This window comes from Struthio camelus, chromosome 8 (genome assembly GCF_040807025.1).
Source record: "Struthio camelus isolate bStrCam1 chromosome 8, bStrCam1.hap1, whole genome shotgun sequence".
Taxonomy (NCBI): Eukaryota; Metazoa; Chordata; class Aves; order Struthioniformes; family Struthionidae; genus Struthio; species Struthio camelus.
This window is the reverse complement of record NC_090949.1, coordinates 11,453,271-11,470,760: the sequence shown is the minus strand read 5'-3', so window position 1 is coordinate 11,470,760 and position 17,490 is coordinate 11,453,271. Positions and strand designations below refer to the sequence as shown.

Here is a 17,490-nt window from a genome sequence, read left to right as displayed (position 1 = left end):
GCTTTAATGTAAAAATCCGGCAGAAACAAGAGAGGAACATGGACTCATTAGCTTTTTAGTAAGTTGCTATGTCTAGAGTGTGTCAATTCAAACAAGAAAATGGTTTGTTTTACTACATAGCTAATACTGTGTTGGGGCTTCATGGTGGAAATCAAGTAATTTTTGCCTTGCACTGAATTATTGGAATCCAGTTTTTCAGTGGAAATTCTGGACACTCAATGCTTTTCATTCTTGACCTATTACAACATGGGCTTTAAAAACATTCATTTACCTTGGTGACATCACAGCTTTTGTGAGAGCTGCAATGATTCTATAGAAATATTTTTCACTTTCTAGATTGCCTCCCTCTCATCCAAAAAGGTTTCTTCAGCAGTGAATATTTACTACTGTCTCTCTCTTAATTCCGTAACAATTACAAAAAGAATTTATACTGACAGAATAATTGAATTCGCTCAAAGTATCCCAATTAATTAATAACCCAAAGTTGTTGACCTGTTTTTATTAACAAGGGAAATCAAGTTTTACTGGAATTTACTGTTTTTTCAGAAAGGAAAATGCCAAATCCTTCCTAAAGTGATTTTCTTTTCAATTTTCCAGCTGATTTTTCACAACAATTTTAGAACTGAATGCGTAAAAATGAAGCGTGCAGGCTTTGAAACAAGTTCTAATACAGAATTCTACAGCTTACAGTTATACCAGAATAAACATATGGATCATTTCTGACAATACAATCACTTTAACTTCAGGAGCAACAACAAAGTAGAACTGACAGTCATGTTCTGCAGTTTGTTTTTCAGCATCTGTTTGTATAAATGACAAGACCTTTAAAAATGCAATTCACACTTATTGCCTGTGTGTTTTGCTATACATCTGAAATTATGCAGAATCAACAGAAGTTGATCATCTTTTTTATCATCTTTAGTCGATAAATAAAATGTAAAATATGCAAAGTTCATTTATCATTCAATGGCTGTGGAATAAATTCCAGAAGTGTTCAAAGGTGCCACCTACTACCTCTTAAGTATCTAATATCTTGGTGGTTTGGTCACCTTTTATAAATTGTCATCTTCTGAAAGATAAAACCACCAAACAGTTTCAGTTTTCACTTCAATTTCATATCTACTAGTCCTTTTTGTTAAAATATGTATGAAATGTAAAATAAATACCAGGAATTTGTAGAATTTCTTACCCAAAATTTATATGTATACAATAAATATAAATATTAATAATAAATACATATTACAAAAATATATTTATATATATATTTAAAATAGCATAAGCAAACTCAGGAACCTGAAAACAAAATTTCTGAAGAGAAAAATTTAATCAGGAAAAGTAAGGCTTAAAATTACAGACTGAATCAACTGAAAAATGAGAAGTAATTCTTAATGAGAAAAAGGCTTTTCACTCTAGAAGTAAACAGAATGCTGGTAATATTTAATTTTCCATTTTCCTTTGGAAATCATGAAATCCACCCTTTCTTGTAAGATTCTGCTTTGATGAATTAACATTATCTAATGTAAGTTACAAAATGAAAAACGGTATGAATCATCTCTAGGAATTAATCCTTAAAAATCTTGATAATACTGTCATTAAAGGCAAAAAAAATTTTATGAATTGTAAATTTTCTCCTGGATGAGTATAAAGCAGTTGCCTCAAACTTACCAAATTAAATTTTTTTTTAATTTTGGAGCTACTTCATTCAGAATTTTTCTAGAAGGTTTAAGTTAATATTCATCAAAAATCAGTCACATTATCGTACGATAGAAAAATTGTAAGCTGATACAGAAACATCACAGTTTATTATTATTACTGCTTACTAAAAAAATTGCTAGATATATAGGTCTCCTCTCCACTCTTGCACTGTTTATCATTACAAAAAAAGAAACAAACAAAAAAAATCCCAATTTTCTAAGCTTTATGAAAAGTGCTTGATTTCTTTGCAAAACATTATTGTTAAAATCCCAAACAACTGAAAAATGCTTTAGTTTGGAACTACTGCTATAAGGCATAATGGGAAGTGTAACTCCCTTACCTGATATTATTTTCTAAGGCTAGGCTTCATAGGAGGTAAGGTCCAGGAGGCTAAAGGGCTTTACTGATGGACCACTGCCCCTAAAAGCATCATGAGAGTGCTCCAAGCACACAGACTAACCTTAAAGAGAAATGTATTAGATCTCCTGGTAGCAACTTACTAACATTTTGAAACTGAAATATAATTCACACGTGGGGAAAAAACAAACCAAATCATTTTAGATCTACTTATTGCAGAGATAGTAACTGCAGTGAGATAAAGTAGTTGTTGTAGCACAATGGCATACAGTCTTCCCGCATCACTGTTAAAGGCTTGCTAAAAAGTTCAAATAAATGCATCTTTTTCATGAAAGGAAAGGGATCACAGCAGCTCCCTGAAATGCATTTTGTGCAACATCAAGAAAAGTAATTTCTAATATTATACCAATTCATTGAAACAATATATTTGATACAGATTACACTGGAAGTTATGGCATGTACACGAAATAACGAAATGAAGGGAACCAGCAATTCAACGTACAGTTTACCAATTCCAGTCATCCATAACATTTGAGTGTTCCATATTTAAGTTGCTTGTTTGTGTCTTTCTCCCTCTTTCTCTTCACAAAAGCCTAGATGACTTACTAAGATGTGGGGTCACCTTTGCAGCTAATATGGTGGTGGTGGACAAAGAAAGTACAATGAGCGCTGAGGAAGACTACATGGCAGATGCTAAGACTATTGTAAATGTTCAAACACTCTTCAGGTAAGAAATTTTTGCAACCTATCACACACCTTCGTTAATCATGAAATATTTAATAATGCGTTTTGTACTCATCTCAAATGATATTTCTCCTTTCTTCAACTTAAGTTTCCCCTTATATAAGCTTAAGTCTTACATGAGCAAGCCTCTCTTCTCTGCCCCCTGCTTAGTGATACACTCGGCTTCTTGGCATACCAAGGTATTTTTCTGAAATCTCAGATGAAATTCTATATATCCCAAAAACTGGATGATCACTTTAAAAGTCAACTGTCAGGTTTGCAGGAAGGGAAAAAAGATACTCTTGAAGACCTAGGATCAAAGACAAGTGAGGAAGAAAATTTGCCTCAGTACAGCAGTGTTTTACAGCAATACTAAACCAAGTAGGAAAAGCAGATCCTTCTAAAGTTAAAACAGTAAGCAATGCATTACTATGAAGTTAGTAATAAGTGTTCACATTTTGAATTTTTCATTTTAAATTAAAGATAGGTTTTTAGGTTAAACAAACTGAAGTCTCTTGATCATTTGAGAATCTGATTAAAGCCTCATTTAAGTGTTAAATGTCTTGATTCAACAAGTACTGAATGATATGTGCTACTATAAACTCTGAAAGAGTTCTAGCTACTAAAAAAACCCAAAAAAACAAAAACAAAACACACACACACACACACAAAATGCACTACCAGTTAGGTATGAAATGCCTCCCTGATTTTGGGCTGGAGTCCTGCACTTACTGTGCTTCATTCTAATCAGACTTGGGCAAGGATGACTCAAGGATTAATCCTTTGCTAGAGTTCAATATCATTCACTATTGCTGCCCTTTTCTATGTCAAACCTTCTAGATTTGGAGAGAGATGCATAGCAAGTCTTTTGAATCTGTCAGTTTTTCATAAAAAAACAAGCTCCTGAATACAAAAGCATTTCAACAGAGATTTTTTTGAATTCAGCTGTGTGCAGCAATGTGGTAAACGCAGCTTGCATTAATGCATGTGTTCAAACAAAACAAAAATCAATGTCACATAAGAAACCTTAATTCTGTCTTTTTTAAAGAAAACTTCAGTTTTGAATATGCACCTTATATTAGCACAGATGTTTATGTTTTTTCCATAATCACATCTATATTAAATTGAGTAACCATCATTTAACTTAATCTATGTGTCATTAAAGTTTACTCTTAACCATATTGCACTAAGGTATCTCACAGAGGCGTTTGCATAGATCACTACATTTTCCAGAAATAAGTTTTCACAAGTATAAAATGGAAGAATAAGGTGAATAAAAAAAATTACAAAGTAGTAGTTGTGTTCTACCTTGTAAAATTAAAAAAAAAAAATACAATAATACATACCATTGGTATACAACTAGAACTGCTATCTAATCGTTCAGTTGTCTTGCACAATGCTTACACTAGATGGCAGCTTTAACTCATATATAGGTCAGGATACTACAAAGACTGTATAGTTCTTTTTACAAATATCAAAAAAAATCAAAATAAATATCTTGCTTTCTGACTTAACATTGTCTTTTCATAAAAACTTTGAAAACTTTCAGAAGTATTGTATTTTACAAATTCTTTTTTAATTTTACTACTTTACTAGCACACATACATTGACTGCATTTTTATATATTGTCAAAGCTGCAGAAATAACTAAGCTTTGGGGAGAGGTATGAAGTAATGGTATTTACCTGTTCTACAGGCCAAACTGCAAATTGCAAACTTCATTGCAGCAAGGTAAATAGTTTGGTAAAAAAATCTTTAAGAATATGTTTAAAGATTTGTCATTATTTAATAACAGTCAATGATATAAGAAACTAACAAATAAGAAGCTGTATACAAACTGTCGTGTTAAAGATTTTAAACCACAGAAATTGTGCCAAAATATGCTATTGCCATATCACATTTCTGAATGATTTCACTTAGTGTGACTTATGTGTATTTTTTTCAGTAGACAGGCTAATCTAAGCCTTACTGATTTGATTGATTCAGATCAATGGGCCTTAATAAGGCTGCAGTGATGTCTGAAAAGATGAAGCAAGTGTGCTGCAATACTGCTTGGCCTAGGTTGCCAACTCTAATAAACATTTTCTGACATTATTCCCCAATTAATAATCTCACTTTGCTGAAAGAGTTGTTCCCTCTCTACTCCCCTCAAAGGATGGATGCATTGTTTAAAACATGACCGGGTTATTAGTACCTTTAAGGCTAGAAATTGGTCCGTACCTCTTAAAACTGTGGCACAACACTACCTTATCTGACTTAAGAGTAAAAAGGGGTAAAAGAAGTGCAACTCAAATAGTCACCCGGAATACAAAATGACATCTTTAATCCTTTGGATGGGATAGAACAAGTTAGCATAGTTTAAAAGTACAAGAAAGATTTATTAGTTTTGGACTCTGTCCTACAGATAGTTTTCACTTTCTGATGTGAAATACGAAGCTAGCCATTAAGTCCCTATTGAGAGTTATGAATGCACCTCAGAGAAACAGTGGGCTTCCTCAGGCAGGCGATCTGTACTAAAAAGAGTATTTTCTGTTTCCTCTTGCTTTCTGTTAACGGGTTTAACCTGTTGGTGTTTGGGAGTTTTAAGTTTTTAGTAGCTAACATTATGATAGCTATGTTTCAAGTACCTTAAGAAAACTATTGATAGCAGTAGACCTAGAACTTAACAGTCTGAGTCAGCTCCAACCTGCAGACAAACCAAATGGGGCACTAAGATGCTATGTCATACTATGTCGTTGCTTTCTAGGTTTATCTTCTTGGTTCAGGAAAAACCAAGTGCATCTCTCACTTGTCTCATCCCAAATACCAGTTCAGCAGGAACTCGTGTCTTCCCTCCGACCGATTAGGGCTTTCTCGTCCCCATCCAGTCCTTATCTACCAGAATGGGATAGAAAAGAGGGACCTTAGCACGAAAATGACCTGTCCTGGTGCTGAAAGCCTGCAGCCAGTGTGCCTCACATGCAAAGCAAGAGGCCATCTAGCCTTATGTACCTGGACAGTCATTTCACCTAATTCTGCTAGAAGGCACTCTTAAGTAAAGTATGAATTTTACTGATGCCAGTTTTGAAACTGATTTCCTAATAGAAATTTGTTTTCATATCTTGCTGATAGACCAAATCCAACTTTAACAAAAACCTAATAACTTGGAATTTCTCTGTAAGTTATGTTGTACATTTTATCACTAGATCAACTGTTAATCTCCTGTCCCTATTAGTTCTAAGTGTTATATTGTTAGTTTTCAAATCTAAATGCCTGTCCCTTAATACAGTAATACAAGAAAATTTCCAGCCAGCAAAAGCTTAAGTAATTATACACTGCAAGATACAGAATTAATGCAGAAGAAAACAGGATTTAAAGAGGAAATTCCTTCCACTTCCTCAGAACTTGTTAACAAGTTTTTTGAGCTACCTAACAAGTACAAGCTTATACCTACAATGTATAATATTAATCAGGATTTTTATCAGTTTTTTATCAGCACTTTACAAATTTTTGTTTAACACTTGGCACACAAGTGAAGCGGTACCACAGCTGCATCTCATAGGTATGGTTATCCTATGTTTAATCTATGCATGTAGAATCCATTCCCTAGGTGCTTAATCTGTAGTAGGCTATTAGCAGATCTTGTATAGCAGCATTGCACCTCTCTGAGTTTGTATCAAAGCCCGATTTCAAAGAGCTAGGAAGCTACAGAAGATCCCGAGCATACGCACAAAGCCTTTTAAACTACAGTGCACACAAATGGTCATCATTAAGTGATTCTAATTCTCACCAAGTTTGCCAACTCTATTTTTCCTTACACAATCACATTTAATAGTTGGTTATTCACAGAGACATAACAACTGCTAAAATGGTAACCGTTAGCATGTCTACCATCATATTATCACAAGCTGTTCAGAATATGCTTGAGATCAAGTGATCATTACAAGCCTAAAAATAATTTGTTATATACAATATTTTGGCATCAGCAGACCTACAAAACTGTACTGCAATAAGGAGACACTGATATACATACTTGTAGGTAGTCTTGGCATTCATCTCTCCACATCTAGGCTCTGCTTGCACTGCCATTTCTGTGAAGTCCCTCTCTACAAAACTGAGGGAAAAGACCAAAGACTTGACAAAATGCACCATGGATTTCATTTGACACTAACTTACTAAGTGCAGTCTTCAAAAAAACTGTATACAAATGGTTGATGAGTGGCATTTATCATTGTTACAATATGATAAAGTTGCTGGAGCTTTGTTTCAAGGTGTGCTGTGCAAAAAAGCAAAGGTCATACAACATCTAGCTCACATCTGTGCAAGGGAAATTCAGCAAGGACAAATCCTGAACATGGGAAGGAATAACCCCTCCCATGCAACAATACAGGCCAGGGACTTACTGGCTGAGGAGCAGCTCTGCTGGAAAGGACCTGGGGGGTCTTGGCAGACAGCAAACAGAGCATGGGCCCTGGCAGCAAGGGCAGCCAACAGCATCCCGGGTGGTATTAACAGGAGCACAGCCTGTAGATGGAGGGACTTGTGCTCTACTCCGCGCAGGTTAGACTGCATTTAGATACTGCATGCGGTTTTCAGCCCCTCAGTATAGGAAAGACATGGATAACCTGGCATGAGTTGAGCAGAGGGCCACCTGGATGGTCAGGGGGCTGGAGCACTTGTCCTGTGAGGGGACACTGAGGGAACGAAGCTTGCTCAGCCTGGAGGGAAGAGAGAACTTCACAGGGACCTAACAGCAGCCCCCCAGTACCTACAGGGAGGTTATCGAGAAGATGGAGCCGGGCTCTTCACAGTGCTGCGCGAGTGAGACAGTGGGTGTAAGAAAGTTGGAAGAAGAGAAGCTCAGACTGGATATACAGAAAAAAACTTTTCACTCTTAAGAGCAGCAGAGCATGTTGCCTAAGGAGGTTGTGCAGCCTCCATCCTTGGGAGGGTTTCGAGGCCCATTAGGATAGCCCCGAGAAACCTGGTCAAAGCTCACAGCTGACCCTGCTTTGAGCAGAGAGTTGGACTAGAGACCTCCTGAGCCTCCTTCCAACCTAATCTATCCCATGCTTTTTCTGTAAACAGCATCAGCTTTGAATTTATTAGATTCTATAATAATCTCAATCATGTTTGCAAATCTTTGCTAATTAGACCAGCTGTTCATATTCACCCATCAGCGACATTCATTTGTTTTGGTTTTAACCAAGAACCTTCCTTCATAACGGAATCATTTAGGAGAAAATGCTTTATAATAGTGAATCACTGGCACTGAGGACTAGGGAAAGTCAGGCAGCAGTTGCCATTTAGAACTTGCCGATTCTGAAGGTAATTTCAAGACATGCACAATTCTCCAAGCTGTAATCAGTAGCACAACATACTGGCTTTTTTCCTCATGATAGTATCTAATGAGAATCTCTTCATTAATGACCTCTAGTCACTTTATCCTGATGTAAACAATATTTCCTAGGTTTGTTTGTGTGGTGAAGAGGGGGAAAAAAAGACAGGCCAGTCATTCTGGAAAGATCTGATGAGAAAACAGGGCTTATGTGATTGCAAAACATGCCATCTCATTCCTTGCACAGGAAGAAAATGCAGCAAATCTTATCAAAAAGAGTTGATGGTTCCAATAATTTAAGAGAACCATACATCTCTAGCTTGAAGGGCTCAACTTGTTTTTCTGCTCCCTTCAAGTCTTATAAATGAAAAATTACAGATGATATTGATGATGAAGACTGGCCAATGTGGGAGTTAAAACAAAAATTTTTTAGAAGCAACTGATGAATCCAGAAGCCCTCATTTACACAGAGCCTCAGCAGAGACACTACATCATCAGAAATGCTCAACATTCATTCCCAAATCAAAATAAGCTGCTTAAAAGAGGTTCACTTTGGGTATCCAGAAATGTTAGAACTGAAGATGACTAATCATCTTCAACATATGTGTACAGCCATTCATGTTTTCATCAGTTGTAAAGCATTACCAGGTCTTGATTCTGTCTCCCACCATCATTTTTCAGATTAAGTGAACAGAGACTTGGCCTTAGCGGTTAAGTGTTGCATATTTCTTGGCAAGTATTCCTTTAAATTGAATTTCCTGATGTCATAAACTATGTTTTTACATAAAAATCAGTATTCCACCCAAGGTTTGGAACCTTTCTTTTTATCTTGTTTTAGAAAAAAAGAAATTATCAAAAGATATTTCAGATTTTTAAGATATCTCCATGCGTCCAAACTGAAAATGTATATACTAATGCTCATTTTCTATGTCTGTTTTCATAACATATTCATTATTTCTACAAAAGTCCTCTCTATCAATGCAAATTGCTGACTGTTTCACAAGAACAGAATATTTCAGAGATGATAAAGGACTTCTTCTAGTGAAACAGCTATGGAAGCTAAAAACACTTTAAAGAAAGGAATATCTAGAGTTTAAGATGAATTTTCAATGCTAAAGAGCCAAAATGTCTGGCCTATGGGTTTAGGCAATCTACAAATAATTACAGATTATTCAGGCTAGTTATAACCATCACTCCACACTTTGTGCCATTCCCTCTATTTAAGTTCTTCTCTTTAAAAATAGAGACACCATTAAATGGAAAGTCTTGCTTCACTTCTATATACAGCATTCTGTGTCAAAATTCTCTCTGCATTTTCAAGCAAGTAAATGTCACACCTGGCACTTCTATTTTTAAGGTGCTGCTACAGCTAGAGTGCAGTGGAGCACTTGTCAACTTTTGGAGATGCTCACTCTCTTATTTATTGGGATGCTGATTTTCCCTTCCATGTGACAATTCAGACAGTATGCCTGCTTGTCTTTCTGCCCCAGAAAGTATACTCCGATGCCCAGTATAATACAAGATATTGCTTAATAGCTTCTGAATAGTAGAAATAGGAGCAACATCACAGACTGTTCAAGTAATATTGTTTTGTGTTATGAAACCACCAGACAGTTACTAAAAACTAGTTGCTATCTGTCTATTCAAAGTGGCCAAATAACCTAATTTTGGAGAGTTGAAAATGTGCTGTGATTCAAAAATACCCCAAGCCCATAAACCTGTCAGAAACTGCTAGCTTTCCCATAAAAATAAAAATTCCAGATTTAATATGTATCTATTTTATCTGAATGAACACAAGCCAGGATGCTTTAATCATTAATGACATAATAATCTATTGCCACATGTAAATAAGTACTTTCAGAATCAGTGGAACAGGGTGCAAACATATGTGCCTCATTTTCTTAGGATGTTACTAGTCAAAAAAGGGAATACTCAAATAATAATTTGAGTTCTCTTCCAAATTCTTTAGTATTTGGGTAGGCTAAATTACAAAGCTCTTTCTACTTCTCAGAGCGCTGAGGGCTGTGTGTATGGTGGGCAGACTCTTTAGTTTGCTTCAAGAACATCTGGGTAATGCAGCCAGTTCAGAATTAATCTGTTTTCACTGCTTTTTTGTTGTTGTTGTTGAAAGTCTGAATTACAGTTAAGTAATGTATCTTTTTAAACTTACAAATATTTATATATGTAAATATTTCAAAGCAAGAATACAAGTATATATCTGATTTGCTCAGCAATTTAAATTCCTAATCTCCCAAGAAATGTTAGATTCAATCTAGGTTTCTCAGCCTGTAGACACAGAACATATAAAAGAACTGCAAAAAACAAAAACAAAAAACCAAAACAAATATAAATAGTCGATTCTAGTAGCCAATAGCCAATTCTAATGTAATGGTAGTTTACATGCAATCAAATATTTAGTGAAGGCTGTATAGTTTTGGTTTTTTTTTGTTGTTTCCTACAGATGTGTCATATTAGAAATTATCAAATAAAATCTACGGTAATTAAAATACGTGGCTTCTTCCAGCATTAAAATATTTTATAAGCTCAACCTTTGAATAGATATTTGCTTCTGTAAATATACGGAGAATGTTTTGTACAGTTTTCTCTGCTTTTATACTAGCATTTCATTTTGCCAAATGCCACAGTTCTCAGGCACTTAATTAAATACTTGGACATGAACACAAAACATAGTATTATTGTAGCGCCTTACAATTGTAGAGCTATTACTGTAACATTCTTTTAAAATACAGGTTGTTCTCAAGCCTAAGCATTATCACAGAACTAACTCACCCAGCCAATATGAGATTCATGCAGTTCAGAGCCAAAGACTGCTACTCTCTTGCTCTATCCAAACTGGAAAAGGTAAGAAAATCTGCCCCCCCCCCCCCTTTTTTTTTAAATAAATGTTATCGTTTTACTTTCTTCCTGGTTTTGTACAAACAAAACAAGTGGAAGCAGTGAAATCACTTTCTAGTTGAAGTGCTAATGTAACAGATATTTTTTTCCTGAATTCCACCCTCATTTAAGAATGAAATTTGATTTTACAAGGTAAGAATTAATCTACTAACCATCTTGAAAGTATAGGTGGACACACATTTTACTTAAGGAAAACTGAATATTTTTGGATAACTGAATATTTAGGGCTGATAGGATTTTCCAAGAAAGTGTCAGACCATTAATGTGGAAAATATTTAACTGACCAAACACTTAAATTACATATATTTTTAAACACAATGAGTTTTGTATTCCAATTCAAAGGCACTGTAATTATGTATTATGTTAACATTTCCAAATATCTCTATCTGGTATTTGCTTTATCATGATAGTCTGAGAACATCAATTGTCCTCTTTTGCACGACTGTCCATCAAGGATAAGGATAGTAGTACTACTACAATGATAGATAAACCCTTCATATTCTGTACGTTTAAGTGCATGTTTTGGTTTTTTCAAGCTGGGGAACAGGGAGGCTATAGGGAGGTAAGTTTTATTTGCTTAGGAAGCTGTCAGCCTAACAGCCAGATCAATGTGTGATGCCAGGCCTGTTCAAAATACTACTGCTAAAACATTGGATAGAACATAGGAAGTGATTTGATGCAACTATTTAACTTGGCAAATTCTAAGGCAGTCCTTTTCCCACAGAGGATCTGCATACCTCTGAACTCCACAAAACTTTCAGCATCTCCTCCAGGATCTTTCAGGCCTTTTTCTGAGTTACTTTATTACAGAAAGAGAGACTTTATCATGAAGTCAGTCTTCAAGGACAGAGATCTTTCACTCCACTTATTTTTTTTCCCCCACTATCAAACTAGGTATTATTGCTAGATTCTTTCATGTGCCCCCCAATCTCTTCACCTCATATATCTTATGTATATTAACAAATTTGAATTCATGTTGATATCATTTTCATTAGACAGATTTGGCACATAGTTTCCATTTCCTAGCTGTACAATAAATTTCACAGTATTTCATAGATTTGGGAGTAAATTTGAGATTTCAAATAGTTTCACTAGCTGTGCAATGTTAATCTAGCCAATCTTAATACAGATTTAGTGAAAAACAAGCTTTTCATACAAACTTATCTCCACAGTCCTACTCTAAGTTTCTTACATAGGAATGGAATTCTGCAAAAATTCAGCCTGTTTGGTGCGATAGGATAAGTATTAGAAGAATCAGTCTTTTACTCAGTTGACTATCACGCTTACATTTAACCACAAGATGATGATATATATCATCATATGGGTGGTATTTTGTGATTTGCTGGCCTTTGCCTGAAACAGAATGAAGGCCTAATTTTACTCAGGCATTTTTCACATAAGCACATAAAAAAGAACTGTGAGGAAGCGAGAAAAAAAAATTGTTACACAATGAGAGAAACAGTTGGCAGGAGGAAGCACATCTTTCTTTAGATTATACCACACCTACTACCCATAAAGGTTTCACCTCCAGCTCCTGCATTTTAGTACTCCCTCAGCATTCACTGCAGGGAAAATAAACTGGAACTGGCTGGAATCATATACTGCCAATTTATTTATCCATCAAGCGCCAAGAGCTGGAAGGCCTTCAAGACTGTGTTCCAACCTAGCTTTGTTCCTTGCTGCACTATAACTTATAGCAAAACTTTTTGGGATGTTCTCTTAATCCATACAGTTTAACTATAAGAGAAGTTAAGCATAGAAATAGCTTTCCCAGTATGTGGTGTCTACAGTTGTTCCTGGAATGCTTCATGGATTGAAACCTATCCGCTTAAAGCGGTGAAACCAAGGTTTTTAATCTCAGTCTTCTTTTTTGCCTTATACAGGTTCCTCACTTTCTTTTTTACAGCAGAGGCACTGAATAGCATTATAAAGATTGTAACTTCTACATCTTCATTTGTTGATTGTAAAAATGCAAACTTGTGAATATATGTTGGAAGCTGAACAGTTAATTTATCTACCTCTATTTTGCCGTAGTATAATTTAGATAGGAAGTTAATTATCTTAAAGGAAGAACATTTTCTTCATTGCAGTTGAAGTTGCCTGCTGTTGGTATTTCCCACTCATTTCATCTTAACATTTGCAGGGAGCACTTCACAGGTGGTGCTGTACTTCATTAGATTTTTCAGAACTCCCTCATGCAAAATGAAAGGCAGTAAAAAACTTGAGTGAAAATTATCTAATGCAGTCAAATGTACAGTTTATTGTTATATCTGCATTAAGGACCCTTTTTCAGAAAGACTATAAAAGCTAGGCAAGTTGCCTTCAGCTAGAGTCAAACACACATGCAAAATTGACTTTGCAACCTAATGGGCTGCAGAATAAAGATATGCAAATCAGAGGAGAAGTCCATCTGCTGTTACAGCTGCAAGTTTCCTTATTTTAAAAATAAATAAAACTGAACACCACTCAGTACTGATATAAGAAAAAGCAATAACCCTTTTCCACAATGGAAAAAAGGGGAGAAAAAAACCCCACAGCCTGAATGTCAAACTTTTTTTGTCCATTTACCTTAGATGAGAAAAAAATGAAGTGACCACTTTACCTTTCTTGAAAGAAAGGATTTAAAGTGTCCCAGATGAGATTCACGTTTTTAGTTTTCTTTGATTTTTGATTATTTTCTATGTAAATATTCTGTGTCTCAATTGAAGGATGAAAACTCTATGCCTTTGAATTGTCATTTAAAAATATGCGCAAATACGTGCAACATCTTTTAATCAAACCAATACTCTGATTTTGTATCCTCCACAAGAATAAGCACATGCATGTTAGGTGAGCTGAAATCTATCTCGAAGAGTCAAGTATATTTGCTGTGATATACAGAAAGGCAGGCTGATTTTCTTAGCTTCAAATAAGAATAGGCATGTTGTCTCCATTAGTATTTACTATTGTTCAGGTTGTATACAGATTTGAAGTAGCATCAAACTGTTAGCATGCAGTAATGACACTTTTTTTTTTTTAAATAATTAGATCAGTACCTTTTAATTGGTGTAACTTTAACTGGAGGTCTATTGATTTAGATCCACTACAGTTCTGACTAAAACCGTATAAACAATTAGCTCACTCAACTGGCTGCTGAACTGACAGATCTTTAGAAAGCTCTTCCAGATCAGTAACAGAAAATGACTATCTGTTCTTGCCAGAAAAGGTACCACAGAAGAGATTAAGAACAAACAACCCAGAATATCATAAACTATTCTGTAATGAAATTACATCAATCCAAAATCCCATATGTAAAGAAAGGAAGTGTACGTGAGGCTGTCATCAGTCTTGAATGGGCAACATCCCAGGTTTACCAAAACTACCACCACACTTGACTTCTCTCCTAATACACCACGGACTCTGTCACCTTTATATACTCTTGCATAACTCCCAAACTATGCCTCACTCCATATCCTTGTGTCTTCTTTGCAGCAATATTTGCTTTGTCAGTTCATAACAGTTAGAGCCCATCATGGCAATTCTGATACTACTATATGAGAAGAATATATTGAATCAAGATGGACCCTAGATCTCTTTAAACCCCTGACAGATTGGCCAAAACAGGGTGGTAGCCTAGGGTTGGTTTTTTTGTCATTAGCATGATAGTATTAGTTGTTTTAAAGGAGTATGTATGTATTTACTTTTTAAGAAATTATAAAAAGACAAAATCATGATAAATAAATAACGTTAAAAAGGATTTGATACACATATAAAGTGGAGCCAGAAAAGAGGGAAATAAATTGAAAAGCTTATGAACTTGATCTTCTGGACAGAAATTCTCTAGCATTCTCTTTTACAATATGTAAACCCAAGAGAAAAAAAAATAATTAATTTGAAAATAAGTAGTATATGTAGGAGGTGTGGTACATGCTAAGAACTTCTCTTGACCACAAGTGTACAGTTGTTACTATTTAGAAAGACACCAAAAAAAATTCTGAACTTCGCAACTGTGAGCAAAGCCACAACCATAGGGAGACAACTGAGGATGAGAAATATCTCCATCTATTAACGGCTTTATCTTAAAATGCCATTTATATATTTGTAGTTCTACACGACACACTCATGCCATGCTCTTTATTCAAGTTTCTGGAGTTGATCTATGCTGTTTCTCTAACTAGTTATATACCCTTCCTGATGACTGAATTCCAAAAAGCGTCAGGGAAAGAGCTGCTGGGTATCACACCGACTGTGAAATAAAACTGCTAGGGCCGTTCTGACACGTTCCCGGCTTCTATGGCTGTGTATTCTCTGAAAAGCCAGTGGGACTGCAGGTAGGAAAGCAGAAATTCAAAACAGCATGCCTGAGTAAAAATTGTATTTCTCACTAAACTCTTTTTAGCAAGAATAAAGAAAAAGCAAGCCTATAATAAAAGGCAGAGGGGAAACAGTATAAGAAATTTAACATAAAGAGGAAAAAATAAGCCTGCAAGCTTCCATTTTAAAATAAACCAAATAAGAATATCCTTCTACCTATCGTCAGAATTTTGGATATGAACCAAATTAGTCCCAAAATATCTCTTGCCTTACCCCACCTGTCTTGGCAAAATGAGAATCTGCTGAAAATTATTCTAAACAGATGGAAGGATAAACATAATACCTTTAGTTACTTGATGTGAAGACAGTCACTTCACAGCCAGTTCCCTATAAAAATATTTTATAGCAGGAATCTAAAAGGATTTAGTTTAATGGACGGTGCAGTAAATATGCATGTAATTTTAATTTCAAAGTATGTGAGGTAAAACAAATCTTGTAAGATTTGCCATAATGCACAGCCAAATTGTGTGCAGTTGAAGGGGATAAAAAGTTCAGAAAAATGTCACAGAAAAAGAATCAAAAAATATAGGACGCTCCAACCACACAGAAACAATAAACTAGGAAAAAGAAAATCAACCTTGACCAAAACTAAGCATATTTTTTTGTGTATGCAAGACTCTACTTCTCTTCTTTCCCTTGCCTAAGTTATGATTTCGTATTTATATTTGGTCTAACATTCCACAGAAGCAGCATAACTGTAAGCAGTGAGGCTGAATTGTGAAGGCCAGATGTAAACTCCTTCAGTCTAAACACGTTCAGTCTATTTAAGCATAATAAAGTGTATGCTGTTTTCAGAAGTGATCTTAATAGCCTCTTGTCCAGGGGTTCCAGAATTGGGTTAGAGTTGCAGCATACTCCAAGTATTACGCAACATGGGGTCTGACAGCCAAATACCTTTCCCTGGCCACACAGCCAGCCAGCAGGGCCAGAGAGTCGCTCAGAGCAGCCAGAAGAAAGTCTTCCTCCCTCCCTTGCTCCTGACCAAAACATACCTGCCCCTTCCTTCACACATAATTCTGGCACTTGTCTGAACACCTGGCAAGCTGATTTAGATTGCTAAACTGATAGAAAACTGGTGGAGGGTGGGGAGAAAAAGTGGACAATTTTCTGGTGGGTTAACGTATTGCATTGGTTTATCATGCAGTCAGATGATAGCTGAGGAAGAGTAGGATATGTCACTTTCTACAGTAAATCCATCATCTACCACCTTTAAATTTGGGAAAGCTTGTTCCAGACCATTTTTGCCCTAAAAACAACATGTTCATAATATTATAATTTAATAGTATAGAGTGAAAAAAATAGTGGAAAATCTAGTACAAGCCAACTGCACTTGGTCACAACATAGAGAATGCTTGTAATTAAAAGATGGAGGTAATTAGATTTTATTTCCCTAATATTTTGAACCCCATTTAGTCTGAAGAGATTGACAAAGGTGACATTTTATAAAGGATGCATTAATGCCACATTTTTAAGAGTTATCTTACTGTGTATTTTTATCCAGAGAGGAAATCCTTTTTTATGACATCCTTTTCAACTGTGCTCATCTGAAGCCACAGAAATCAACATGTACAGCCAGTCTATCCAACCATGACAAACGGGTTAGCATGCTGCAAATCAACAAAAACACATTTGGATGATGCACTACTTGGAGCAGACTGCTCATTTGCATATAAATATCTCTAATTTCAAGATATGTAACATTTTTGTACTTCATGAACACATCTTATTCTTCACGACATTTCTGAACTGAAAGTTTGATATTTCTTCTCTTCTTGAAATAGCAAAAATCACTTCCAACCTATAGTTTTACTCTCCAGTAATTAATGGAAGCACATTGTGGTGCCATTTCTATGCAAGTCACATGTGGTAAGAAGAAAGAGGCCTAACAATAGTTATGTTCTTCCACTTCCCTTCCTCAGAAGCATCAGAGCAAGGAATTTCTACCCACATCCATGTCTTGTCTACTCTCACATAGCCACTTACTCACTGAAATAGCGTTTCTTCCTTTTTGCATCAGACTATTTAAGTTTCAGATATTCCTAGTAGACATTCTGCGCTTGAATGAGAGTCTACTGTCAACACCAAGAAATCTGGATCAGGAATAACACAAGCTTTGCTCTTCCTAAGCAC

At 35.6% G+C, this 17,490-nt stretch overlaps 1 protein-coding gene across 3 annotated transcripts in view; it reads left to right on the top strand.

Annotated features, from left to right (window-relative positions):
• Positions 1 to 17,490, top strand: part of KCNT2 (potassium sodium-activated channel subfamily T member 2) — a 158,351-nt gene that overhangs the window by 113,956 nt on the left and 26,905 nt on the right. For all 3 annotated transcript variants that reach the window (XM_068952241.1, XM_068952240.1, XM_009669752.2), the window contains 2 exons: positions 2,645 to 2,779; positions 10,842 to 10,953. In XM_068952241.1, coding sequence (XP_068808342.1) covers positions 2,645 to 2,779; positions 10,842 to 10,953 — 247 coding nt within the window. The remainder of the gene's footprint in view (positions 1 to 2,644; positions 2,780 to 10,841; positions 10,954 to 17,490) is intronic.